This window comes from Pteropus vampyrus, unplaced genomic scaffold (genome assembly GCF_000151845.1).
Source record: "Pteropus vampyrus isolate Shadow unplaced genomic scaffold, Pvam_2.0 Scaffold97, whole genome shotgun sequence".
Taxonomy (NCBI): Eukaryota; Metazoa; Chordata; class Mammalia; order Chiroptera; family Pteropodidae; genus Pteropus; species Pteropus vampyrus.
In genome coordinates, this window is record NW_011888878.1 from 5694296 (window position 1) to 5721467 (window position 27172).

At 36.5% G+C, this 27172-nt stretch overlaps 1 protein-coding gene across 1 annotated transcript in view; it reads left to right on the top strand.

The window, feature by feature from the left end:
• The window catches only part of SLC9A9 (solute carrier family 9 member A9), a 514150-nt gene that overhangs the window by 321031 nt on the left and 165947 nt on the right, over nt 1–27172 (top strand). The window contains exon 12 of the mRNA XM_011364440.2: nt 20022–20175. Within this exon, the coding sequence (XP_011362742.1) occupies nt 20022–20175 (154 nt within the window). The remainder of the gene's footprint in view (nt 1–20021; nt 20176–27172) is intronic.

The following is a 27172-nucleotide window of genomic DNA, read 5'->3' on the forward strand; positions in this document are numbered from 1 at the left end:
GAGACTTAGAGACCTTCTAGGGAAGCACAGCTTCGCTTTATCCCATCGTATCTAGCACCGTGCTGATACTCCAACAGTTCTGAGCAACAGTGGTGTTTCTCTTTCCAGAAGGAAAGTGAAATTAAAAGATGCCTTGTTGGGATGGCCTCAAGGTAGGATACCTGCCAGAAACTGGCCTGGAACAGGTATTAGACTTTCCTCTCACCTATTTCAGATCAATTTTGATATTGGAGAATTTGCACGATTCTTTTATAAATTATGTACTTGAAAGTAAGTAGTCTGTAAATGGTGCCATTCTTCTATAATGTTAAGGCTCCTTCTCCTTAGAATCCCTGTTCCTGCCCTTTGCTAAGCTCCAGGAATTTCTCCTGGTTAATACAAAAGCAAATCATCTATGTATGCTCAGTTATTAGTTGAGAAAATAAGTATTAATTGCACACTCGCCAGGTGCCAAGAGCAATTCCAGGCACTAGTGAATGAAACTGACAAGGTTTCTGCTCTCAGGAAGCTTATGTTCTACTTACTAGGCTCCTTTTTCCAAAAGAAGATAAACCAAATGAATTTGCTGACTTTTCTTCTGTTCAACCAATTTTCCTACCATTAGTCTTTCTTGTTCAAAGACCTTTCCCCTATATGCCTTCTATGTGTGTATACATTTACATTACATTCAGAGGAAGTTCATTGGAAGATGAACTCTCAGAATAGAGTAAAATAAAATAAAATCTACTCTCAGAATAGAGTAAAATAAAATTTGGGGTACATGGGGTGATATGGAAAAAAATGAGAGAAACTATCATTTATTGAGTATCTATTATTTGCTACTCACTATAGATCAATCCTGTGAAGTAGATATTAACACTTTTTTAGTAGATATTAACATTTTTTAATGGAGAAACTGAAGTTCAAGATCTCAAAGATGTTAAGTAACTTAGCCAAGAAAGACAAAAGAATTCCTGAACTCAGTCTGTGAGACCCCACTTAAAACCCAAACAAGTGTCTCAAAATCTACATTTTTATAAGTAGTACTAGGAATAAAAGGCTCGTTTCACCTTCAGTTTCATTGTAGCCTGTCCCACACAGTGAAAGGTGGCAGCTCCCAGGTTAAGAATAAGTTGTTTTTAAAAGTACAGACAAATAGAGATCCAGGGTTAAAAATCACCCATCCGTAGGCCTCTGGTAGTGCTTTCTTACATTTTCAGACATGCTAGAATGAGAGAGAGCCATAAAGAGGATAAGTTGGAATGACAGATGACTTTTGACTTAGAACACCAATAAACTTTGGTAATGAGTTGGCTTCTATTATGAGAAAATAAAAGGCAAATTTGATCACTTACAAATAAGAAGTCAGCACTGGTTTATATTTTTGCAAAGCATTTCTAGGAACTGGAAAGCACTCGTCCTCCTTTCTTATCAAAACATCAGTAGTATTACTCTGGAGAATTTTTAAATTTTAGATATTATCATTTAAACAATGCTTTATTTTACAAATAACACTTTGAGAAAAGTATAGATTTTTAGATAGCCATATTGGGATGTGAATGTCTGCCCAAATGGCCACCTGACTTTACGGTTTCTCCAGGGTTTGGCACATTCTGTGTTCACTTAGCTGTAGAATTGGAGCTGCATTAAAAACTGAGGCCAGCAATATGGTGTGTACAACCAAGGGATGTGAGGAAGCCCAGAATCTGATGATATCTTTATGATATTCTAAAGTAGGGAGTCAGCAAACTATGACCTTTGAACCAGGTCTATCCCTGCTAATTTTGCAGACAGAGTTGGAATACAGCTAGACACCTTTTTTACACATTGTCTAATGCTGTTTTTGCCCTTCAAGGCCAGAGTTGAGTTTTTACTACAGAAACCATATGGTCCACAAAACCGAAAATATTTACTATCTGGCCCTGTTCTAAAGCATCCTTATCCTCTAGGAAGAAAAAAAAATGACCCATCACATTGATATTATTGGTTTAATTCAGGGAAATGCTAATCAGCTACTCTGTCTTTAAAAAGACCATCATGCCAAAATTTCAGGATGCCTACATACATATAGCAATGATGTCCAGAGAGTGATACCCTTTGTATTTCACAGTGAGCATCCACGTCATCTTCTAGTCATCGAGTCACTTACTGTTAGCAGTTTAGCAGCTTAAGGTCATCGTCATCTTGAGTTAAAATGGTTTCTGCTTATAGATTTGACTAGATTTTTGTTCTGAATATTTTTCACATTGAAATGAATTTGAACAACAAAAAGATTGGGTTACTTCTTTATATTTTTAGTGCCCTTTTTATTACAAGTAAATAATATTGATGATATTCCCTTGAAAGAAAATGAGATTTTCTACTAAAAAGCCATCATACTAGCTTTAAAATGAGGAGTGTGCAACATTACATGGTTATTTAATGGACTCATAGATGCTCAACTCAAAAGTCATGTTATACTTTTCTAAGACCTTTCATGAAAAATGTTTTGAGACAGATAGCCAGTGAAAAGTAGGATAGGTATATTGGTCTCTTTTGCACAGAGAGGGAGAGAGAAAAAGTAAGCGAGAGAGAGAGAGACAGAGACAGAGACAGAGACAGAGAGACACAGGTTGAGTATCTTGCTCACAATCTCACAACCGATTAGAGATGAAATTGAGACCTAGACTCAAGCTCCATGACTTTGAATTTGGAGGCCCTCATCCATATGACACTACTTCAGATTTACCTTCAAGGTCATGAGAACAAAAGTTAAATCAAAACCATGCCCTCCTAACCCAGGACAACCTCAGCATGTCTAATGTGTCCCTCATGCAAACCCAACCCCTAAACAGTTTACCGTAAATGAAACATGTGGGTGACACTCCTTCTAATCATTAGTTCTGGTTTTTCACTGTACCCTTTGACCCCCATCAGAGTGTAGGAAGTATCAAGTGAGTTCATTACCGCCTGCAGGGCAGTTTTTTTCTTCAAAAGAGAATGCTCCAGACTGAACTTTGATTTTTCTACATGATGTGCTACACCTCACTTAGGACCTACAATTTTAAATGTATTTGCCAGGAAATAAAGAATTTAAAAGGTCAACATAAGGTAACATAAATCAGAGGAGGAGGTAAGAAGCAGAACAAATAATACACTGTTGAGCTTTTTCTGAGTATGTGAGAATAACTCCTGCTGAAACCAGAGGAAAGAGCCCATCCCTTTAAAGAATAGTTGCTTTATAATATAGTCTAATTTAGTTCTTAATTATGCCTAAAGTGATTTTGGTCATCCAATAAAGATGACGTTAGTAGCCTTCTGTAGCAATCTAGTTGTCTGTGCTTCACTAATAAATTTAGGTGGAGACTTTCTTTACATAGCTGAAAACATTTTCAGAGTCCTTTGGCAAAGATAAACAATGACTTTCCATCTAAAATGAGAGTGTGAATTTATTTGCACATTCATTCATTCACAGTCATGCAGCTAGCTATTCATTCAGCATTTATTGACACCCTTCCTTGGGTAGTTATCTGGGTGAACCAAGGCAAAGATGTGGGTGCCGCCCTTAAGAGGCTTGTGCCTAACAAAGAGAGTTTGGCTTCAGCCCAAGCTCAGTTCACTAAGACAGTGTACTACAGGTGGTTCAAAGGTCAGTCAGATAAAACCAAGAACTTTCTGTCTTAGTCAATTATACCTATCATTTTTTTCCTTCATATAACGCATGCTCTTTTGACACTGGGCAGGAGAAGAGCTTTCCAAGCAGAAGTGGATTCACTTATAAAGTTAACAAAGCTTAAGCTTCAGGCTCCCTTGTTTATAGGGACCCCTTCCAAGATCCTGGGAGGGACCCTAGAAATATGTTCTGACGGCATGTAGAGTTTGTAAAATATATTTTTTCTATTATTTTTCTTTAATATGGCCCCCAAAATGTATAAGTTTCTCAGGCCCCACAAAACCTGAATCAGACCTGTCACCAAGTCTGTATGCACATGTAGGTGAAAGTTTACAAAAGTATCCAGCTTCTTATTACCTATGTCTTGGCAGTGAGGGGACATGCTGCACCAGAGCCATCTATAGAGCTCCAAGCCCTGTTTCTTAGAGCTCTGTAGATGGCTCTGGTGCAGCAATGTTTTTTGTAAACCTCACATTGTTCATGGATGTCCCCACTGCCACCACCGCCACCCTCTAACCTGCTTCCTCCTTTTGCCTTTAGTGTGAATTAAACTGAGTAGAGCAAGTGTCAAGACCCAGATTGAATTTCTCACCTCACACAGACCCTACCTAATTTATGTTGTATAGACTAGTAATCACACACACATATACACACATACATATACACACATGTACACACACACACACTCACACACACACACACAGCCTTATAACCTGAAAAAGAGGAACAGTATCAAAGTCAAGAGTAGTTGTTGCTGTCTTTTTTGTCTTGAGAAGCTGTTAATAATGTAAATTCTGTTTTTGGCAGCTGGGTTGTAATCAAAAGTCAATTGGGAAAGATTACCCTGGGACATTTTTAAGACCTTCTTTAAATTCAAGGCCAGGAGTTTGGAACTACTTGTGTATTGTGTGACACCCAGCACAAAGGACTTAAGAGGACGCTAAGCTCCCCTGAAACTGCTTCTGTTGCTCTTGAGCATAGCCCTTGCCAACGCCAGAGCGAGTTCCCCTGACTCAACTTTCAGTTCCCTTGAAACCAAAGAGGTAGAGCTCTGTGGTTTAAATTAAAGGAGGAGATGTGCTTTGTACAAATTAGCTTTCCTATTGATGTGGTGCCTATTACAAAGCTCAGGCCTCTTGTTTTAATTCAAATCCATGTGCTGCAATTTTTATTTAATTTAAAACCAAATAAGAACCAGGAGTTGCTGAAAGGAAGGGAAATGTCAAGTCCAATTGAGCCCTGGCAGCCTTCCTGAAACCATTGTAACTTGGGGACTGTGGCCTATTGGGCTACAGAGCCTCCATGCACACCTGCTATCCTGATCTGGACAAGAGTGAGGCCCAGAAGCACTTGGACTGGTTGAAAGAGCCTGACATTATGTCAGAGAGCATGTTCCTACAATGTGTCCATTTCTGTTGCACTTCGAAGACACAATGAAACTCCTGATGGGTCCTATTTTATAAACTAGGAAGAGTTTTAACAGGTGTGACCACAGTGTACAGATATAATACAACACCTCACCCATGAGCTCACATGGTCATAAGGACAAGAGCACCAGTGTTGCCAGGCTTTGCTGCTAATGTTTGTTGCTCATTTGGTTGTCCAAGAGCGCTCATTAGCATTCAGATAGCTGCCAGCATCAAAGGATTAAGAGAAAGGCATGAAAGAAAACTATAAATTAGAAAAAATGTTTCTATTATCATTTATTTTCCCCCTCAATGGTGAAAGATTGCCATTATTATTCAAGTTTCGGGTAACATCAGTGTTCTACAGAAAGACAGCTTAGGAACCACTGTCAATGTGTAGGAGTCATCTATCAGGCCACTGTCAGAGCCAGTTTGAGACTTTGACTCATAATGGCCTTGCCCAGCTGACATATTAGTTCAGCCAGAAACAAAACAAATATGGAATTCATGATAGTGAAGAGCCAAGGTCATTGTTTCAGCAATGCCTGGGGACAAGAATCTGTGTCTGTGGCTATCCAAGGCAATGCAACTCCATTAAGGCACTAGGACTGTCTCACAACAATTACCAGCTACCATGTAAAAGGGACACCGCTCTCTTGATCTTTGAAAACTCAGAAGTGTAATCCTCAGACCAGCAGCTTTGGCATCACTTGGTTACTCCTTGAAAATACAGAATCCAAATCTGCCTTCTAACAAGATCCCCAGGAAATTCACATATACATGATTATTTGAGAAGCCCATCCCAGAACATAATTGCAATTCATGGTTTCTATTCTGAGCTTCTCTCTTCAATCTATTCCTCCCATTTCATTCTGTTTGCTTTAGATCCTCCTTGATGCTATCTTGCTTCTTGTTCTTCCATTTGCTATTCATGATCAGCATAGCAATATTTAGCCAGTTGTTGAATTTCTTCCAGTTCATTGAGTATGTTGAATTATTTTCCTCTATTCAGCCAGGCTTTCCTTCTACCTCAAACCCTTTTCACTCCTACCCACCTTCACCATTTTATTCAGCTAATTCCTTTTATTCTTCAGATCTTGGCTTAGACATCACTACCTATAGGAAGCCTGGGTTGGTCCATCTTATCTGTTTTCATAGACCCAATACATCTTCTCTCTTAATGCCCATCACAGTCTACCACAATTTTTGGTTTGCCTGACTATATGCCCCTCTAGACTAGGAATTTTGTAAGGCCAATGTTTGTTTGGTTCACTCTGTACCTCAGCCTCCAGTACTCTATGATTTTTAAAAACAAAAGGTTTTATTTGTAGATCTCTGTCTTTAAAATTACTGTTGCTTAGCTATTACCTGGAACCAGGCAAGCCTGGTCTGAAAGCTGCCTATAGGGCTAATTCTGGAACTGGAAGTTCCCAGGGCTGATAGAACAGGAATGGTCAGGAATAAATAGCATTCCACAAACAACTGGTGAATGAATAGGCAAATTAATGAACAAACTATAACTGTCTACCTTACTAAAATAGCATATTTCACTAAAACACCACATAAGCAATGATAATTTTAAGGACAGAGATCAACAAATAATACCTTTTGTTTTTTTTAGATAAAGAAAATATTTTTCACCTATTCAATTCTGACCAGAAAGAAAGAAAGAAAGAAAGAAAGAAAGAAAGAAAGAAAGAAAGAAAGAAAGAAAGAAAGAAAGAAAGAAAACGAAAGAAAAGCAAACTTCCCTGAGTGTTGATAACAATAAATATTGTTAACACTTCCTCAAAAGTGGCATTAGGATCTGAGAATATTTTTCAATTCTTTGTTTGCTTTGTGTTCAGGGAATGTGTTTGTATTCCAGTTAAATAAATGAGATCTCATTTAAAACCTTGGACTTTTATATGAGCCAGGTGATTTGAATCAAGAATCAGGCTAAACCTAACTTCAACTTAGAAAAGAGTTTTTTTTAAGTACATGCAAGGGTTATCTGAGATTCTGGGCCCTCTAATCAACAGGACTCTTTCTTTCCTTTTCTCTTCTCTGTTCATAATTTCAGAGACAGAAAACTTGAATGACACCATCATGCTGTTAAGCATTCTTTGCCAAGCCTACTCTTTGCAGCCCCCTCACCCAGAGTCCAGTACTCTCTCACCCTTCTGTGCTATATATCCTTCCTACCCTGGGAATATATTGTATAATTGATTAGGCTGCTATCTCTTCCTTACCAGTACAAGGCCACTAACCAGATAATGTGGCACAGGCTCAGAAATTTTTTCTATTAGAGGAGATAAATTTCCTCTGAGCCCCCATCACTTTCACGTGGTATCCACTGTGGCCTAGGCCAGGTATTACAGAGCAAAGTGGCCAAATAGACTAGGTCTTCTGAGGTCTTCAAATGGGACAGGCTTAACCAGCTTATGCAAGAAACTGACCATGAGAATGTTTTAACCAGTGTGTCAAGTAGTCACAGAAAAAATCATCTTGAATAATGAATAACAGCAAGCAACATGGCTGTGGCAAAGTAGACAAGCATAGTTTGCCCATATGAGTTCCAGATTTCATTAAGTCCTCATAGTTTCAAATGCTGAGTAAGTGTATGTGATTATGAAAAATTCAGAACATCCAAGAACTAGCTAAGAACTATGGTCAAACCCATAGAATGGTTTCCTCCTATTATTAGGTCAAGACATTGTTATTCTTCACTTAGCTCAAAAATAAATTTATAATAAAAGTTAATAGCTCTTGCATTTTTGAGCCACAAATTGGATTCTGCTCTTTGGCACACCATACCATTTTCTAAATAGAAACTACTGTTTGGTGAAGTACAGTGATCTCAGGCTTTGAAGTAGGCTCAGCCACACAGATCTCTGTGATTAACCCTCTCCAAATCAGCTCCATTGTCTATAAAATGGGGATAATAATACTTACCTTAAATGGTCAGTGCTGAAAACCAGAATAGAAAATGTATACAAAATACCTGGCTCGGGGGACTACCTGCTAGAAAACACTCAATGGATGGAAGTTTTCATCACTTTCTTTAATGATCACAGATGAGACAGTCATTAGTGCTTCACAGAGACATGATTCATATAAACTCACTATTGTTCTTAGGTAAACCTCCTATCAGAGACTCAGGTTTTTCATTCCAGAGTAAGTTTGACTGTCAAATCACTGCCAAGGACACAGTCTGAAGACAATGCTAAGTGCTAGTGACATATCATGGAAGACAAGACCCAGGGCTCCTTCTTCTATCCCTCCCTTCATTTAAGGACAATTGTTGATATTCTACCTTTAGTTCCAACAGTGACTTACTCATGGCACCAATATATGAAGCAAAATGTAACTCAAAGTACCAGTTTTTATGAGGAAAATATACTGTAGCCTGCTTTGGGATAAATTGACACATGCAAAATGTCACTATCTACCTGGACATTTATTGAGGGTGAGAAAGTGGCAAGATTTTGTACAATCACACAGCCATTCTATATATAGAATATATGTAGAATATATATATATAGCAAGAAACAGCAGCCAACAAGAAATGAGACAGCAGCCAACAAGACCATGCCAGCCCTCAAGAGAAGCCTAGAATGAAAGGAGACAAGCCAGAATGTTTGTCATCTCTCGCTATGTTTCAAGGATAAGATCCTAGAAGGATACAGGAAAATAAATGATTTTATCATGTAATTCAGCAACTTTCCGTGTACATTTTGGTTTTTCAGGTTGTCCAGAGTGTCATAAATATCTGATTGATATTTTGAACCAAATTAACCTATTTGTCCATTGAGGCAAACAAATGGAGTGCATTATATTCTCCCCATGTTTTGCCTAAATTTGCTTACTAATTGCTTGTTTGGACATTATGTAGACATAACTTAGAAAACTATCTACACACACAAACCTAGTTCAAAAAATTTGTCTGTGCCAGGCACAAATCTCTCTAATTCTGTCCTAGATTCTGTGGCTAGAGTTCAAAAGAAGTTAATAAGATTGATAAAAGTAAGTTATATATGCAAATGAGCAAGAAGCAGTTGCATTTAACAATGTCTTGTGTTAAATTTCCATATGACCATTAAGTAATTTAGGAATTTTTGGCATTAACTCTGATAAGTTGAGGTGGTTCAAATGCTGTTTAGGCAACCAAGTCCTTCACAGAGAGACCAAACCTCTGTGAGTAGGGCCAGATCCAGCCCCACAGCCCAGCCTCCCACTGACTCTTCCTAGAAGCCCGTTCCAAAAGCACTGGGGACTTTTAGAGACCCTGGTTCTGCATGAATGCAGAAGGAGACACTAAGACAGGACCCCTTGCCGGCAATGACAGCCTCGACCTTCCTTTACAAGATCCATGGTTCCATCCACGACCCACTTCCCTTGTGCCTGAAACGTCACTGGACTTTCCTGGAGCTGTATTAAATTCTACAAATAAACATGAAAACCTAGCTGTTAAGAAGTATTTTAACACACACCCTTCAGGAGGATTGTGTGCTGTAATTCATCAACAGATTTTTTTCCTTCTTATTGTTTTTTTCCTGGAAGAATGTTCATTTTAATGGCACAAGGAAATAAGAATTTTGACTGGAGAGTGAAAAATCTATCATTTAATATAAGGGTGGCCTGAGCTGGGAGAAGAAAAAGGGGCAACATAATGTTAGTACTGCTAAGGAAATGGAGAGAGAGAAGTGGAAAGGAGAAGGAGAGAGGGAGGGAGGGAAGGAAAGAAAAAAGAAAGAGAGAGTTGAAAGGGAGAGCAAAGGCAACATATTTATTTTAAAATGTTGCTTCGTTTGATATTCTGCCTAGGAAAGGGGGAAAAAAAATTTCTTCTTCGCATCTTTCCTTAAAACTCAAATTCTTGAGATAACCATGATTGTTGATCTCTATTATGGGTTAAGTATTCAATAGAGGCAATAAAACACAGATTGAACACCAGCCATATCATTTACTATGTAACCTTGACTACTTAATCCCTCTCGGCCCCTATTTCCTCATCTTTTAAAAGACTATTCTGTGATTCTTCATGGACATGTAGAGGAGAGAGATGTAGGGTAAGCAGATGTAGAGAGCCTTAGGATAGGCTAAGCTGCTGGAGCACACACACTTCCAAAATTCAGTGGTTGAACCACAATAGTAAATACTCTCAGGCCAGGGTTGATATTAACATGGGGATGGGGGGAAAAGGCCTCTTCTCTGAATAGTGCATCAGATTTTGCCAGGCTCCTTCCATTTTGTATCATCATAATTCCCTGAGCCAAAGGTTCTGAAAGTGTTGTACCTGGACCAGAAGTATCAGCACCACCTGAGAACTTGTTAGAAATGGAAATTCTCAGGCCTTACCCAGACTCACTCAATCAGACAGTCTAAGGGTGGAGTCCAGCAATCTGAGGTTGAACAAGTCTTCTAGGTGATTCTAATGTAGCTAAAGTTTAGGAACCACTGCTATAGGGACTTATCATGATGGTGGAAAGGAAAAGGGAGACTGGGTCCAAAATAGCTGCTTCTTAAGTCTTGGCCTAGAAATGACATCACTTCTGCTTTCATTTCACTGGTGAGAACCAGCCATATGGCTTTCCTAGCAAGAGATGCTAGGAAATGTGGTTTATGTGGTTATAATAGCATACCATGTATAATAAGAATAGGTTCTGGTGACCAACTTTGCCAAAACAGCCCTCTGCAGTAGGAACATTATCACCGTTTATAACATTGCTCCTGTGGGAAAAGTAATCCACTGTCTGAAGTAAAATTTTTCAACCCTAGCAACTATTGACATTTGGGGCCAGAAAATTATCTTTTGTGGGAGTTGTTTTGTACATTACAGGATGTTTAACAGAACCCCTGGTCTATACCCACTAGATTAACAGTAGTGTCCTAAACCTTCCAACTGAGGACAACAATAAATGTCCAGACATTGCCAAATATTCCCTGGGAAACAAAATCACCCAGGTTGAAAACCACTGGTCTAAACAGAAAACTTAGAACTTCTCCTTTGAAATACAACCTAGCCATAAGCTGGGTACTGCTCATAGAATGTTGACTTTCTTCTTATCTCTCTTAGCCTTTCTCATGAAACCCTCTGTTGAAGATTTCAGCTAATGGCAAGAATTATTCCACAGTTTACCACCACATCCACCTTACCTATGTAAAAATAAACTTCCAAAACCAGAGCATCTATGCATGTTGACTCAGAGTTGTGACAGAGATAATCCTATTTACAATTACCCTTCCTGGCTGTCCAAGGCACCACAAAAGAAAATCCTTCATTTTATGCAAAAAAAATATATGGAAGTGATATTGCATTTCTTCTCAATGGACTTAAGTTTAAATGATTCAAGTTTAAAAAGAGAAATGAAGGAAAGTTCTGCTTGTCTAACACAGACTTAGGCTCTAGAAAAACTCAATTTATTTTTGAATGCGGAAGGCTTTTCCACTGAAACAATCTGTTGGTTTTGCTTCCATGTGATAAAATGATGTTGAACTGAAAATGGAACTGTGCAGCAAAGTTGTACTATCCTGGAAAACATATTTTGAATCAGACTGATATTTTTGCTGAAAGTAGTTATCCTTTGCAAGGTCATAGGACTTCAGCAAGGGTAAAAGCAATACATAATTCAATTGTAGGCCCAAACTAAGGTTTGATTTATCAGATTAATGATAAAAATCTGTTAATTCTTTGAAATCAACCCCCTCAAAGTACTTGAAATCAAAAGAAAAAAGAAATTACATTGGATTACATCCCAAATAGAAAGAAAGGAAGCAAAATAACTCATCTAAGAGACATTTCTTTTAAGGAATGAGTTTCTCAGGGGCATTTCTGCATTCCTGTTCATCTGCTGCTCATTCTCATGTGGGTTCCAGTTGTGTTTCAAATGCAAAATATGATCATTCCCTCATGTGTTCATACATTCACCCAATGCTTAAGGAGAGCTTACTCTATGACAGGCACCATTCTAGCACTATGTCTGCTCTCACTGAGCTCGCTTCTTAGGAAAGGACAGAGATATTAAATATTAAAAAATAAACATGATAATTTTATATGGTGATAAGTGCAATAAAAAAACACAAAAAAGACATAGGTTAAAGTGAAGGCACTAAGAAAGTCAGAGCAGTGTTTCTGAGGACTGAGATGAGGAACAGCCACGGGTAGCCTGGCAGGAGCACTGGAGGCAGGAGGAGCAGCATGTACAAAGGCCTGAGGCAAGAATAAACTTGGTTTAAAATAAACTTTATCTTCTTACACTCAAGCATTAAACTTTCCAGCCATCTTCCAACTTTCTCTACTATAAAGACTAACCTCTCCCCTGAACTTCAGACTCTTAAATCTAACTACCCACTCAGACTTCCCACTTGCATTTGAAACTAACAGGTATCTTGGATTTCACATGGCCAGAACATAATCCTTGATCTCCCCATATACCCAAACATGCTCTTCCCACAGTTTTCCCCAATTCTTTCAGTTATGCAGGACATAAGTTCTTGGAGTTCTGTCTTCTCATATCCCTCCTCTGACCCAATAGCAAATATTTTTGACCTTTGACATTATTCCAGGATCTACCATGGTACCACCCTGTTCTGATCCACTTTCACCTCTTGTCCAGACTAACACAGCAGCCTCTCACTGATCTCCTACCTCCAACCTGGAAATATGTTTTCTTAGCAGAACTAGAGTGATCTTTTTAAGCATAAAACAGATCATGCTCCAAAATTTCCTAAAGCTTTCCATCTCAAAATTCAAAAGCCTTGCTATTCAAGAGCCCGACATGATCTGGCTCTGTTACTGCTTTGGCATTATCTACTTCCATTCTTCTCCCCCTCCACCCATATTCATTTCATTCCAGCCACACCAGCCCCTTTGCTGCTACTTAAACATGTCAGCACATCTTTGCCTCAGGGCATTTGCCCTTGCTGTTCCAGGAACCTGAAATGTTGTTCTTTCAGATACCTGCATGACCCCTTCCCCATTCTATTAGAGGCTCTGCTTAAATGTCACGTGACTTTCCTGACCACCTAAACACTCCCACTCTACCCCTCACATAAATACATTCTCTTCTTACCCTACTTTGGTAGTGCCTCACATTTTACTTATTTGTATAATTTCAAACTAATCTGGAAGCTCCTTTAATTAGGCAGAGACTATTCTTGGTTAATGCTATCCCCTGGAGCCTAAATGAATAAAAGAATGAATACATGAATATCATCTCCTCATATCTAGAGAGTCTGAAACCACTGCAGTCATTTGATTTAAAAGCATTTATTGAGTTTTATGTTTTGGGTACTATGAGAGATATAAAAACTCTATAAGGAAGATGTAATCCCAATGTTTCAAAAGATTAAGAATTAAGGGTAAGCTACTGATTTATCTCAGAGTATCATTTAATAATACATTAAATGGCATAAACGATATTAAGTGGCATGAGCAATATGTTTTATAAGATTTCTAAGAAAGAGAGAACAATGTGGACTAGAGTCTTCTGGGAAAATTTGTGGTGGTGGAATAGAGGCAGAAAGAAGTGAAACAATGGGTTAACAGTGGGATCATAGCACAGAGGTAAGGATAACTCTTATTAGGGGAAGAGAGAAGACTATGTTGTTGGTATGAAAAATTCTCAATGGAAAAAAGAAGGCAAATGGGAAAAGTGAGGTGAGGTTCTGATTGAAGGGTTTCTGTGGTATCAGAAGCCACTTATGGTTGGTGGGTCAGATCATAACCTTATAAAGCTAGGTTTTGAGGAAACTATTCAAAAGGACATGGATAGTCTGAAAGGAGAAGATAGAGACTATGAGATCAAGAGACCAGAGTGTCTGTCAGAGGCCCAGTCAAGGTGTGAGGTAATGGACCTTGGACCAAGGTAGTACAGTGAGAAGTAAGAGGAGACTGAGCCATCATGTAACTCATCCTCTGCTAAAGCCAAATCTCCAGAGTTAGTACACTAGTGTCAATGACTACATATATAGTTAAGTTCCACAGCTGACTTTGATGTGTACTTCTAGTTAAAGACCATAAGTCTTATCTTAAAACCTCTGTTTAGCGATGAGACGACACAGACCCAGATGAGGCAACCTGCTTATGATCATGCAACCTGCTAGGAGCAAGCCTAAGAATGGATCTCAGGTCTCTTGACTCTCAATATAAGGCTTTCAGGGTCTCAACAAATACGAAAAGTGCAGAAGCTAAACTTGAAGAAACAATTACTTAACCATTTCATTAAACTATAAAGTGTCAATCACATTTCCATCTGTAATCTGGAATTATGAAAAATCAGAACATTCATCCATTTGTTAATTTTTTCAAAAAATATGTTTTGAGCACCTATTATGTTCTTGACATTGTTCTAGGTGTTGTCGATAAACAAAGAGCCAACCAATTACAATAGAATGTCATAAATTCCCTGATAGGGCTAGCACAAGTTGTACCAGGAATATAAGTTAGCCAAAACCAGGACCAGACCTCAAAGAAGGCTTCATAAAGAAATCAGAGGCTCAGTTGAGCTCTGAAGACTAGTTGAAATTAGGTGAATTTTGGTTGAGGGTTACAGGAGAAAGAACTGGAGAGAATTTGGATGGGAGAATATGATTCAGATATAGAAAACCATGTATGCAAAGACCTCTTTAACCCCACTAATAATTTCAATGCCTGAAACATTACACATCTGTCGATACACATCTGGTCATGATTTGGGCCCTCATGAAGTTTAGTGATCTTATCTTTTCTTCATCCTACTATACATCCAAAGCATGCTGTATACCTCTAATATGCCTTATCACAGCTTACTGCTTAAGAGAGTCATTTTTATAAAACCATGAGTCCTAGAACAAAGGATCCCAAATTTCCTCATCGTTGCATTCCCCTATTGTGTCTTCCATAATATGTAGCAGATAGTGAGTACTCAATAAATGTTTAGTTTTTAACTATTGCCTTGGCCTTCATTAAAAATCACTTATATTGCTTTGATTTAAATGTAACTGTATCTTACCTTTACCCCTTCAGAACACATTTGCAAATGTATAAAATAGATTAAGTTTCACTTTTATTCTTTAAAGATGAACAGGAAGCTGCACATTTTCTGCAGCAGGAGTCCTTGCTAGAAAGCTTTCCTTGGTTCAATAGTCTTCTATTGTTATGAATAGAACATCAATATAATTAACATAAAGATCCTTTAGAGACCATTTTAAAATGAAATCACATTTAATTGCAGGTAATTCTTTTATTCTCCCTAGATGATGCTAACTTTCCAACTAAATATCTGAAATATATCAGATCTCTGGAAACTAAACCCTTCTAAAATGAAATGGTATAGTCCGTCAACCCCTAAAAGTATAGAATTATTTCCATTAGTTGGCCAAAACAAAGAGAAAAAGAAAAGTAAATCTAAAGGGCCAAAGTACTCATAAAACAAAACAAAACACAAATTTGAAAATGAGTTCTGGATTTCTTGAGTTTCTAAGCAGAATGCTGTGTGTTTCTTGGAAATAGCAATTAGCTAAAAGAAACTCCTAAGTCAATATTAAGTTTTTATTTCTAGTATTTTGCTGGTTGCCTAAGTAATTTATGCTAATCCTAAAGTCCTCTGTTTCCCAAACTCTTGGTGTTAAGAAGATACAATAAGTGGGCACAGAATCTACACATGACAGGTAATCAGCACAATCCATTATGAACTGAATTATGTCTTCCCAAATCCATATATTGAAGCCCTAACCTCCCATGTGATGGTATTTGGAGATGGGGTCTTTGGGAGATAATTAGGTTAGGATGAAGTTATAAGAGTGGGATCCCTAAGATAGGATTAATGCTCTTATAAAAAGAGATACAACAGAGCTCGCTGTCACACAGTGAGAATATGGCTTTCTGCAAGCCAGGAAGAGAGCTCTCACCAGAACCTGACCATGCTGGCACCCTGATCTTGGTCATCCTAACCTCCTAAACTGTGAGAAATAAATCTCTGTTGTTGAAGCTAGACAGACTATGGTATTTTGTTATGGACACCCATGTGGTACTTTGTTATGGCTGATTAAAACACAAACGTATTGAATGAAGCAAGGAATGGCCATTGATTTGACAATTGTCTAAGCTCCAAATGCATGATAAATAACTTTGAAATCATAAAGGATGAGTGGAACACAGGCAATAGTTCTTATCTAGAGTTCTAAATTAGCTTTACTTTGTCTACTTAGAAATTTCACCTAAGTTTCATGTTTCCCATGCCTCCAGGCCATCTCAGATGTGGTATGTGCCGTACGTGCTACATGTGACCAGGGCTACAGACAGATTACCTCCTTCTCCCAAAACATTCTGTGACTTTTAGGTGGTCATCATGTGTAGAAGGCATCCTCTTGTTAATATTTTGGAATTTGACCTTAGTTGGCAACATTTCTCAACCTGCCACAAGTACAAGGCAGTTGGCTGACTGTTTTTTCCCCCAGAGATCTTTACATTGCATCTTGTAAACATAGAGAGTTTTATATCTAAGATATATATATTTTAGAATTCAGAATAACAGATATCTTTTGAGTATGTTTTTTAAGCAAAAACTACTCATGTATAGATAATTTAGATTTAAGAGCAGTTACGCTAGTTTAATATAATAGCAATGTTTTATTAACCATATTTAGGAAAATAAATGATTGTGTTCTTCCTTGTCTTTGATATTTAACACGAAAGAATTTACAATAAGCATGATATAGCAAGTTCTAACTTTTCCAATCTCTATTCTTTTTGTTCTTACAAAAAATGAAAGAACACACGTACAATATTCTATAAAATAAAAATAAATACTTACAGTCTCATCATTTAATACTTCTAATATCACTTAATTTGGGGTAATGCTCCTTTATGAACATTCTACAATGTGAGCTTGAAGAGAAAATAAAAAGATCATCATCTATCTCGTCTTGTGCTATGATTAAATACTGCTAGAAACTTTACCTTGACCTGAAAATTCTATCCTCAGGTACAGAAGTCTGTTTTAAGACTGTTTCCTTGAGTTCTCATTCCCTAATGATACCATTTGTATTTCCTGAAGAGAACGTTATTAAAATATTCCCCAGTATCAAAGGTTATTAATACCCTCCTTTCTTGTCCTCAGTTTGGTCTGAATGCATGAGCATCTATTGTGGGAGACTTTTGAGTGCAGCTATCTAAAGTGTTCATAATTTCTGATGTATAAGAACTTTTTATTAATATCTACTTCAAATGTTATCTTCTTTATCTTCAGGCCATTTTCTTGTCTACATGGAAATTTAGAATAATTTTCTTCCTCTATTACATTTTGTTCCTTGAAGGTATTTTATAATCGGAATGCATGTTCCTCTCTCTTTCTGAGACTTTCTTGTGTCAGGCAAAATATATCAAGACTCTCTAGTCTAATACTCTGGATCTTGTGTTATGTCACTTGTCTCTTATATATTCTCAGCATGGAGATAAGAAATGAGCATTATATTCTAAGTTGGGAACCCAAGGATAAAAACCAGGCTACATATAGTTTTCCTCATCCTATCCTGTATCTGATTTTTAAAATTGTTTGAATGTATGATTAAATATTTTGCCATTTAGAAATCTAGATGATATAGTAAATATTATAAAAAATAGACCACTAAAATTTTATGTATGTGATTTAAACCTTCCTATAAAAATAACCAAATCACTCTCTCTTTGACTTATACTTGCTGCCATTACAAGTGTTTATTTGTCCTGTTACCTGATACAACAGGGCCCATAAATGTTTTGCAAGTTTTGTGTTACCCAAGAGAGACCTTCCACTTAATTTTTTGCTTTACTGCTTGTACTTTTATTTACTCTTCTTCAAAGTCTACATCTCTGTTTTTATTAATGCTGTCACACTTTGGTTTGAAATTTTGGCATTTCATCTTTAATACCTCTCCTTGCAAATATATTTAACATTGATCCATAAAATTGAATTAGCATATTGTCCTTAAAGAAGAAAAATAAAACAGGAAAAATAATAGGTTTTAATAGGCTAGTTTAAATTATAGACTTTATAAAAGTATTTACTCGGGCTGGAGTAATTAATTCTCCAATGCTGGAGTAATTAATTCTCCAATTTATTTATTAAGTTTCAGTGGTCTATAAGCTTGCTTTTCATTATCATCTGAAACACTTGATTTTCTAAGAACAAATGTGTCCAAAATATTTTTAGATGTAGATAATATTATTATAAAATTTTATAGAAAAGCAAAAGATCTAGAATAGTTAAATAATTTTGAAAATGAAATACAAGAATGTGTCTACTCAATATTAAGGCCTATTATATATCTACAGTAATCAAGACAGGGTGTTATTAGAAGAGGGACAGATACATAGATAAATGGAACAATAGAGGACCCAGAAATAGAGCCACACAATACACCCAACTGATTTTTGACAAAGGCACAATTAAACATCCACAAGTGAAAAAAAATGAACCTCAATATAAACCTCATACATTATAGGAAAATTAATTCAAAATGATCATGGATTTAAATGTAAAATGTAAATCTATACAACTTTTAGAAAAAAATAATTAAACATAGGAGAAAATCTTTGAGACATAGACTTAAGCAAATCTTAGACTTGATTTCAAACACATGATTTATAAAAGAAAAAATCAACAGATTAGACTTCATCAATTAAAAGCTACAAAGTGGGAGGAAATATTTGCATCTAACAAAAGACTGTTGTCTAGAATATTTAAAGAACTCTCAAAACTCAACAATTATATTAGAATACAAAAAATACAAACAAATAAAAACTCATAGACACAGACAATAGTTTAGTGGTTACCAGAAGGAAAGGGGAGAGAAGGGGAGGTAGATAAGGGAAAAGGGGGTCAAATATATGGTGATAGAAGATTAGACTTTGGGTGGTAAACACACAATGAGATATACAAATGATGCATTATTAAATTGTATACTTGAGACCCATATAATCTTATTACCCAATATCATCTCAATAAATCTAAAAAAAAATTTAAAAAGAAAAAAATGATATAAAGACACAAAGAGACATTTCACCCAAGAAGGTATAAAGATAACAAATAAGCACATTAAAAATTGTTCAACACCATTCATCATTAGGAAAATGCAAATTAAAACCCCAATAAGCTATTACCACACACCTATCAGAATGACTAAACTAAAAAAAAAAAATTGTGACAACCCTAAATGCTGGTGAGCATGCAGAGAAACTGGATGATATATATCGCTGGGGGGAATGTAAAATGGTACAGCCACTCTGAAAAACAGTAGTAATTTATTTTAAAAATATATAAATACTATACGCCTCAGTGATTATAGTCCTAGGAATTTATATCAGAGAAATGAAAACTTATGCTCACACACACGGCAGCCTTATCTGTAATAGCCCCAAACTAGAAACAGCCCAGATGTCTTTCAATGGATGGTTTAATAAACTGTGGAACATCTATACCATGGAATACCACTCAGTAATAAAAAAAAGAGCAACCTATTGATATATTTAGCAACCCTGGATGAATATCCAGAGAATTATGCTGGGTGAAAAAAGCTAGTTCGGAGGTCTACATACTTCATGATTTCATTTATATAACATTCTTAAAATGGCAAAATTATAAAAATAGAAAATTGATTACTGGTTGCCAGAAATTAAGGAGGGAGTTGTGTAGGAGGAAAGGAAATGTGGTTATAAACGGGTGACATGAGAGATCTTTTTGGTGTTGGGAATGTACTATAACTTGACTCTATCAATGTCAAAATCCTGATTGTGATATTGCACTAGAGTTTGCAAGATATTATCTTTGAGGGGAAAAGGCACACAGTAAGTCTATTATTTCTTACAACTACCTGTGAATCTACAATTATATCAAAATAAAAGTTTAATTTAAAAAAGTAATTGTGTTTATTAGCAAATTGTAAAGATAAAATTCAATTAAATGAGAATGAGACTAGTGCAAATGTTCATTCCCTTTAATTTTTTTTGTTTTTTGCTGTTGTTGTTTGGTTTTCCTTGTAAGGTCTGAGAGGAGCAATAGCATTTGCCTTAGCTATTCGGGACACAGAATCTCAGCCCAAACAGATGATGTTCACCACCACGTTGCTGCTCGTGTTCTTCACAGTCTGGGTGTTTGGAGGAGGGACGACTCCCATGCTGACTTGGCTTCAGATCAGGTGAGTGGCACTGTTTAACCAAGGAAATCATGATGAGGCATGGCTGCACTGTTCCATTTCTGGTGTTTGTCGAGAGTACAATGGCAGGTCTGTGCACTGACTTTCCCTAGGGTAAAGTTGACCTGCATTCATAAGGTGAAATGATATGACATATCACCAACTTAATTGGCTTTTCCAAGAGTCCTAGAAATCTCAGGGCTATGTCTGTTTACAGTCTGTTCCTATATCCTTCATTCAACACTGTTTATTGTGCATATTGTGATATATTATGGAGTTTACAAAAAAGAGTAAGGCACAGATCTTGTCCTCAAGACACTCAAAATCCAATAGAGAAATATACAGAAAAAACTATAATACGAAGGAAAATGAATTTGTTTTGTTTTTAATTTCTCACAGCACTTAAGATAGAACCAGGGACATGGGAAATGGTTAAACATACTTGATTAGTGAGCCATATACTTAGCCAGAGGGTTGCTATAGATAGGAGTTAGGCAGTTTTTCACAGCAGAAGGGAGTCAAGGCTTCAGTCAGGGGCCCTCCAACTAGCAGTGCCTGGAAGATTGCTATAAACCTGAAGTTGCAGGTAGTGCAAAAATGGGTAGATTGTGTCAATTGTGAAAACTGGTAAATCTATTTTTAACTGTTATCTTTATTTATTTCTTTGACCTGCATCCTCATTTTCATATTCCAGAATGTAACAGTACTTCAGGTAAATCATATTTTATTTCTCAAAGCCATACATCTTGATCAATCACACAGTCCCTCTCTGATCCCTGCCCATTCTTGGTAAGGCAAATTCATACCTATATCTGACAGGAAAGGATCCATCTGACTGGAAAAGAACCTCCAAGAAGACTCTTACAGGCAAGGGCTCTGTAATTCCAGCACCAATATAGTGCCTGGCACATAGTAGAATTGAATAAGTAATTGCTATGTGAAAAATGAAATGGATATAACCACAAATGTAAATTGCTTTTGTTAAGTATATACTGATCATTTTCTATGCATTTACCAAAGAGGAAGCAGAAGCAGAAAGTTTAGTATAAGAAAGCTTATGCCTAAACTGGGCCAAGTGGCTATGTATTAAACCAAATTCAAGGAAAAAAGGACCTTGTGAAGTACTATGCATATTGGCTAAACACATAAAAAGAGCTTTGACCAAAGATGAATGGAGAGTGTTATGAAATGCTCGCTGAATTATTTTCTAGGCATATAAACGTGACCTGCAATTTATTTCACAGTGGTGGCTACCGGTAGGCTTCTATGGATAAGCACACATATTACATCAAACTCTACAGCACTGGATCCGCAGTAAACTATTAGTAAGACACTTGTATGTTCGGGTTTCTGGAAAATAAAATTCAGTAAGTAGATTCATCCATGGAAAAATTAGGGCTTTGAAAATAAAAGTTAGAGGATACCAATCCCCATAAGTATCAAATATCCTATAAAGTAGATTAAAATGTTCAGAAAATAGTGATGTCAACATTTTCTTAGATACAAATGTAACATTTTCTACTGTTACCTTTCTTTACTCTGAAGAGATTGTCCCGAAATCAGTAACATGTTTTATCATAAAGTGTTTACCTAATTCTCCTATAGTGATTTCCAAAGTTATCCATGGACTTCAAATAGATGACATAGCTTATATAGTCTCTTAATATCCAGGTCAGCAGGGAGAGAGGATTATATCAATGGGGTTCTAGGCAGGTTAGAACAATTATCCAAGTTATAGGACAGGGCTTAATTAGGAAAGATAGTGTTGTCAACCGTAGCACCCACAGGAGAGAGGCCTAGAGGTCAATTTAGACAGTGTTATTATGCCCAGCTTGGGGCACAACATAGGGTTTCCAGGTCATGGAGCTGCCCAGTGGGAACTAGCTCCTAATACAATTGATTCAATGCCAGACTTGGCCACCAGCCAGGATGGGAGAGGAAAAAAGACAGGGCTTATATTTAGGGAAAGGAACTGACAGGGCTTCAGCCTAACAGGCAAAGTGGAAATCTCAGCTGGGAACTAGAGTGTTAATCTGAAATTAGGGAAGTAATCCAATAAGAGAGAACAGAGACCCAGTCATGAGGAAATCAGAGGAAAAAAACTGAAGTTCATAGATACAGGAGTACCCAGGAAGCCAATTCAGGTAGACAGGATACAGGCAAGAAGACCAAGTTAAAACCAATGGCTCTCAAATTGAGTGAGCAGCAGAACCACCTGGAGGGCTCATTAACCCCAGAATGCTGGGCCCCTACCCAAGTTTTTGATCTAGTACATCTGTGTCAGAGCCTAAGAATGTGCATTTCTACCACATTCCAGGCAATGCTGATATTGCTGGTTCTGGAACCACACCTTGAGAACTACTGGTTTAGACTCCCTAACTCCAAGTAGAGATCGGGCTAATGTTAAATACCACCAGATTTGATCAGGGTTGCCCAGGGCCAGGCACACCTGAGTCTTCAACTTAAACTCCTTAGTACCTATACTTAGAGGAAGGCAGGGGCTAACTCGAGGAGGAAGAGCCACTGCTCATTGATTAATGGGAGGGAAATAGAACATAATACAGTTAGCATAAAAGAACAAGCTAGTGTGTGTACAAACGAACACACAAGTGTGGCATAAATTTGGCTCAACCATGTCATAGTGATACTATCATATGCTTCATTTCTCTGTCATGGCTTATAATGTTATCAAAGAAATTCTCAATTCCATTATAGCTTTTAAATGATAGTTGTCTCTCTTTTAGGTTATATTTAGCAAGGTTTTACTTGTTTACAGAGCAATGTTTCATTAATCAACTTTCATATCAGACTCTCCATAAGATACCAAAATAAAAGTAAATTGGAGTTTTAATAAAATAACACAAATGGGAGAAACCCAAGAGGCATGAATGCAAATGTAATATTGAATAAACTCAAACATCCTCACTTGGTATGTGATTTATTTATACACTTTACATTGCTTTGGTTTTTTACATTCTGTATTTTTTCTCTTAAATTATTATGTATGCAAACTTGAGTTGTTTACTAAAAACCTGAGTTGTTTTTTGTCCCTATAAAATTTGCCACTCAGCCACAAACTACCACAGTAGAATGAAGATAAAGTATTTTATATAAGGTAAAAATTAATAGTATCAATAGAAATTGCACTTTGATAGAAATGACTTTAAAACAGCAGTGGTGCTGTACTTAGAAAAAGTCAGAAAGTTCTTTACATATTAAACAAATTCTTCATTAAATAAAAATTTTCTTAACCATACTCAAACTTCTCATCCTAAAGCTTTTTTATTTTCTTTTAAAAAATAATAAAATATTTTTAATGCAGCATTTGAAATAAATCACAGACTTGTTTCTCAAAATTCTAGAGAAAAAGAGGAGACTCCTCTAGTATTATCTTGGAGGTATTCATGTGAAAAACAGTAGAATGGTTTTTTGATTAGGATTCCAGATCTCCTCTCTTCTGTAGAATACTTTAATACTGGTGGTGAGGAAAACCTAACCTTCAGTGTCTAAGAGATCTGCTGTGAGCCAGGAAACAGAAGAGATCAAAGATGTCAAGCTTTGTCCTATAGAGGCCAGTTAACAGGATAATCCACCAAATGATCACATATGCTTGTAAATAAACCTCAAAAACCAAAAGGGCAGAGCTCTCTGGCAGTGGTAATTAATTTGAGGTGGTAACCCATCCTTGGCTTAGGGTAGGGCACCACATGGAGCTAACAAAACAAATGAGAATGGACCCCATACCACAGTGCAAATCTTTCCTGGGTTCCCACAGATAGGAATGCTGACCATCTCTTGAAGATATCTGAACAACAATGCAGAAAGCCTTGTACACCAGAGCAAAACAGAACCGGTATTCTGATGGCATTAGAAAGTGCCCTTAGCACAATGATTTTTATAGCTTCCAGATTTTGGTTTCTAACATCTCCAAAAGTATTAGCCAGCTTTTATTGAGTACTAACTCTGTGCTATACATTAGATAATAAAATGCAAGGCATATAATTTTCCTATGACTCAGCTTCCAATCTATAAAATGGGAATCATAATAGTAGCTACTTTCTAGGGTGGGTGAGGCCTGGCAAAGTGGCCAAGGATCACACCACTGTTGGGCTGCAGAGTCAAACTCCAGCCGAGGCAGCCTCAGCCCAAGGCCTGCATGCTCAACTAGTGCATTCTTCTGCCACCCTAAATAAATGAGCTATTCCTGATGCCTGCAATCTACCTTGATTAACAAATCCTCTAGGGAAAAAAGAGATGTATTTTTATAACCAAGACAGCCCTGTTAGAAACAAGCACAGGAAATCTTCATCCATCATGAGTGATTGTATTGACTTGCTAATGCAGCACAGAAATTTTTTGGTGCAGCTTTTCTCTTTGACCTAAAACAGTTTAAGGTAAACAAGACCAGCCCTGGTCCAAAGTAGTCAAGCATGGAAGCTTGTCTTCCTCAATAAGAATTTGAAATTACAAAATTTTGTCATCCTAATGCTCTTCTCCCAACCCTATTTAGAATCCTAAGTCAGCCTGCTGTTGGCTTCTTTCACAAATCAAACAAACAAAAAAATTGCACATGCTGGCCTGTGTTCATTGCAGAGTGAATAACTTTTAGTTAGTGCACTATCTCTGTTATAATTATTTTATTTAAATATTTAAACTCTAATTTTGGTTTATGACCCTTCCCCATTATATGCCATCCTAGAATGTTTTCTTTATCATGTATACCCACTAGCTACAAAGTTTTAATAACAGCCATCATAGGAATGTATGCAGAAGTAATATTTTTATTTTTAAATAAAATTTTTAAATTTTTAAATGAAGAGGTAATATTTTAAAATCTTAAACAATAGCAGAGTTAAATATACCTGCTTACAGACTTTATTACTGAGGTGAGGAAATGTCAATTTAATGTAATGTCAATATAATATAATGGAGGAATACATTTAATTAAGTTCCCTCAATATCTAGCTGTGTTCTATGTAATTTCTCTTCTTGTACCCAAAGTCTCATGCATGTTTAATAATTTGCTTCATTGGAATATTAATATAGTAAATCATCATACATACTTTGGAGGTGGATGGCGTGGGTCCCAACTCTCCTCCTTCTCTTACTAGTTGTGTTAACTTTAATAAATTTGACCTCTCTATGTCGATTTTCTTATTTGTAAAATTAGAATAATAATAACTACTTCTTTATATTGTCATAAGGATTAAGTGTTGCATGTATAAAGAATTTAGGGCACACAGTAAGTGCTCAACAAATGTTGCTATAACAATACCCAAGTGAACAACTATGAGCCTTATGAGCATTTTCTTGCCAAACACTCTTTTATTGCCTGTGGCACACACACACACACACACACACACACACACACACACACACACACACACAGTGTTATTAATTCATTGCATTTGTGAAAGTATGGCTTACATGAAAAATAGAAAGAAATGCTAGTCTCTGGAGAGCTCAGTTCATTTTATGTAATAACTAGATTCATCAATCTTATAGGCAGCTACTATTTCTGCATTCAAAATTATAAACCTCTTAAAGAAAAATGCTTGCAAAAAGTATTTTATTTATCCAGAGCTCAGATTCTTTCTAGAACATGTTTCTATTTCCTTCTTAATATACTCTTTACTTAAGATCTTTTGTGATATTTAATTAGCACCATTTCATCAATTTATATCAATTTTATTATTTTACATCGATTTTGTACAAATTTGTATATTTTGTATCAATTTGTATTAGTTGGCAGGCCTGAGAAATACCCTCTATCATGAAACATAGAAAACCAATTTACTCATTTGAAAGTAGATTTATACTTTATATTCCCTAACTCTAATCCCATTTAAAATTGTTCTATTTTTCCATAGGTTTTTTCTTAAAAAATGTTTCATAACTCAAAATATTTATTTCTAAAATCAGTCTAGTTTGACATAGTCTGTTAGAGATATTGAATGAATATACTCTATTGATCTAAAAATATCCTCAGTTTATAACCAGTATTATGAATCAGCAGCTCATAAATTTGCTTGCAATGCCATCTGGGCTCTTTAATATGCTTTCTTTCTGTGTATAGAATCTTCCTAGTTCCAGAGATAATAGTCTTTATCTTTACAACTACCAGCTATCCTTCACTAGCCATGTTCTTATTTATCTTCTCCAACATGATCTTGAGAGCATCAATAATAATAAGCTTCACCCATGTATTAAGTTTACCAAACAATGAGCATTCTGCTCTATTGAAGATAATTTATTAGCCTGTTATCATATAGTATGATCCAATATAGGAGCCTCACTTTAGTAATAGTTGTATCTTTATTTTAGGTAAAAGGCTGTGAAGGGGTTTCTACTTCTGGTCAAGATGAACAAAGTATATTTACTTCCCCAAATCTCTTCCACTGTAACCAAAAGCCTATACAGAAAACATGTAGCAGTTATTGAAGGACTCTTAAAAGTAAATGGTGACCACACAATGCAATATACATATGATATATTACTGAATTGTACACCTGAAACCTATTTGATTTTATTAACCAATGTCACCCCAATAATTTAATTTTTAAAAAGAAAAAAAAAGATTGGAAATAAATACACTTGGCTTTCTTCTAGTGATTAATTATGTGTAAAGTTCTCCTTTAAAAAAAAAAAGTAAATGGTAGCAGACAGATTGGGGAAGGAAACCAGAATTCAGAGTACTACCAAACCAGCAGTGAATTTCCAATTTTTTTCTCTCTATAATCTCTTGACCTGGACTCAAAGGCAGTTTAAAGACCAGAATGATGCAATCCTAAGGCAGCAGTGGTGATGATGGCAGCAACATTTGGGCATATCCCTAAAATTCCAACCAGAGGAACTGAGGTCCTAAGACCTTGAGAAGAATTTTTGTTCCATTTCTTTTCTTTCTTAATCCTTTCAATAGTTGACATTGGAAGCAGGTGCAATATTATGGGAAAATCATGGGAAATGTAGCAGTGTAAGGAAACTAAATCCCTGGGCTTTT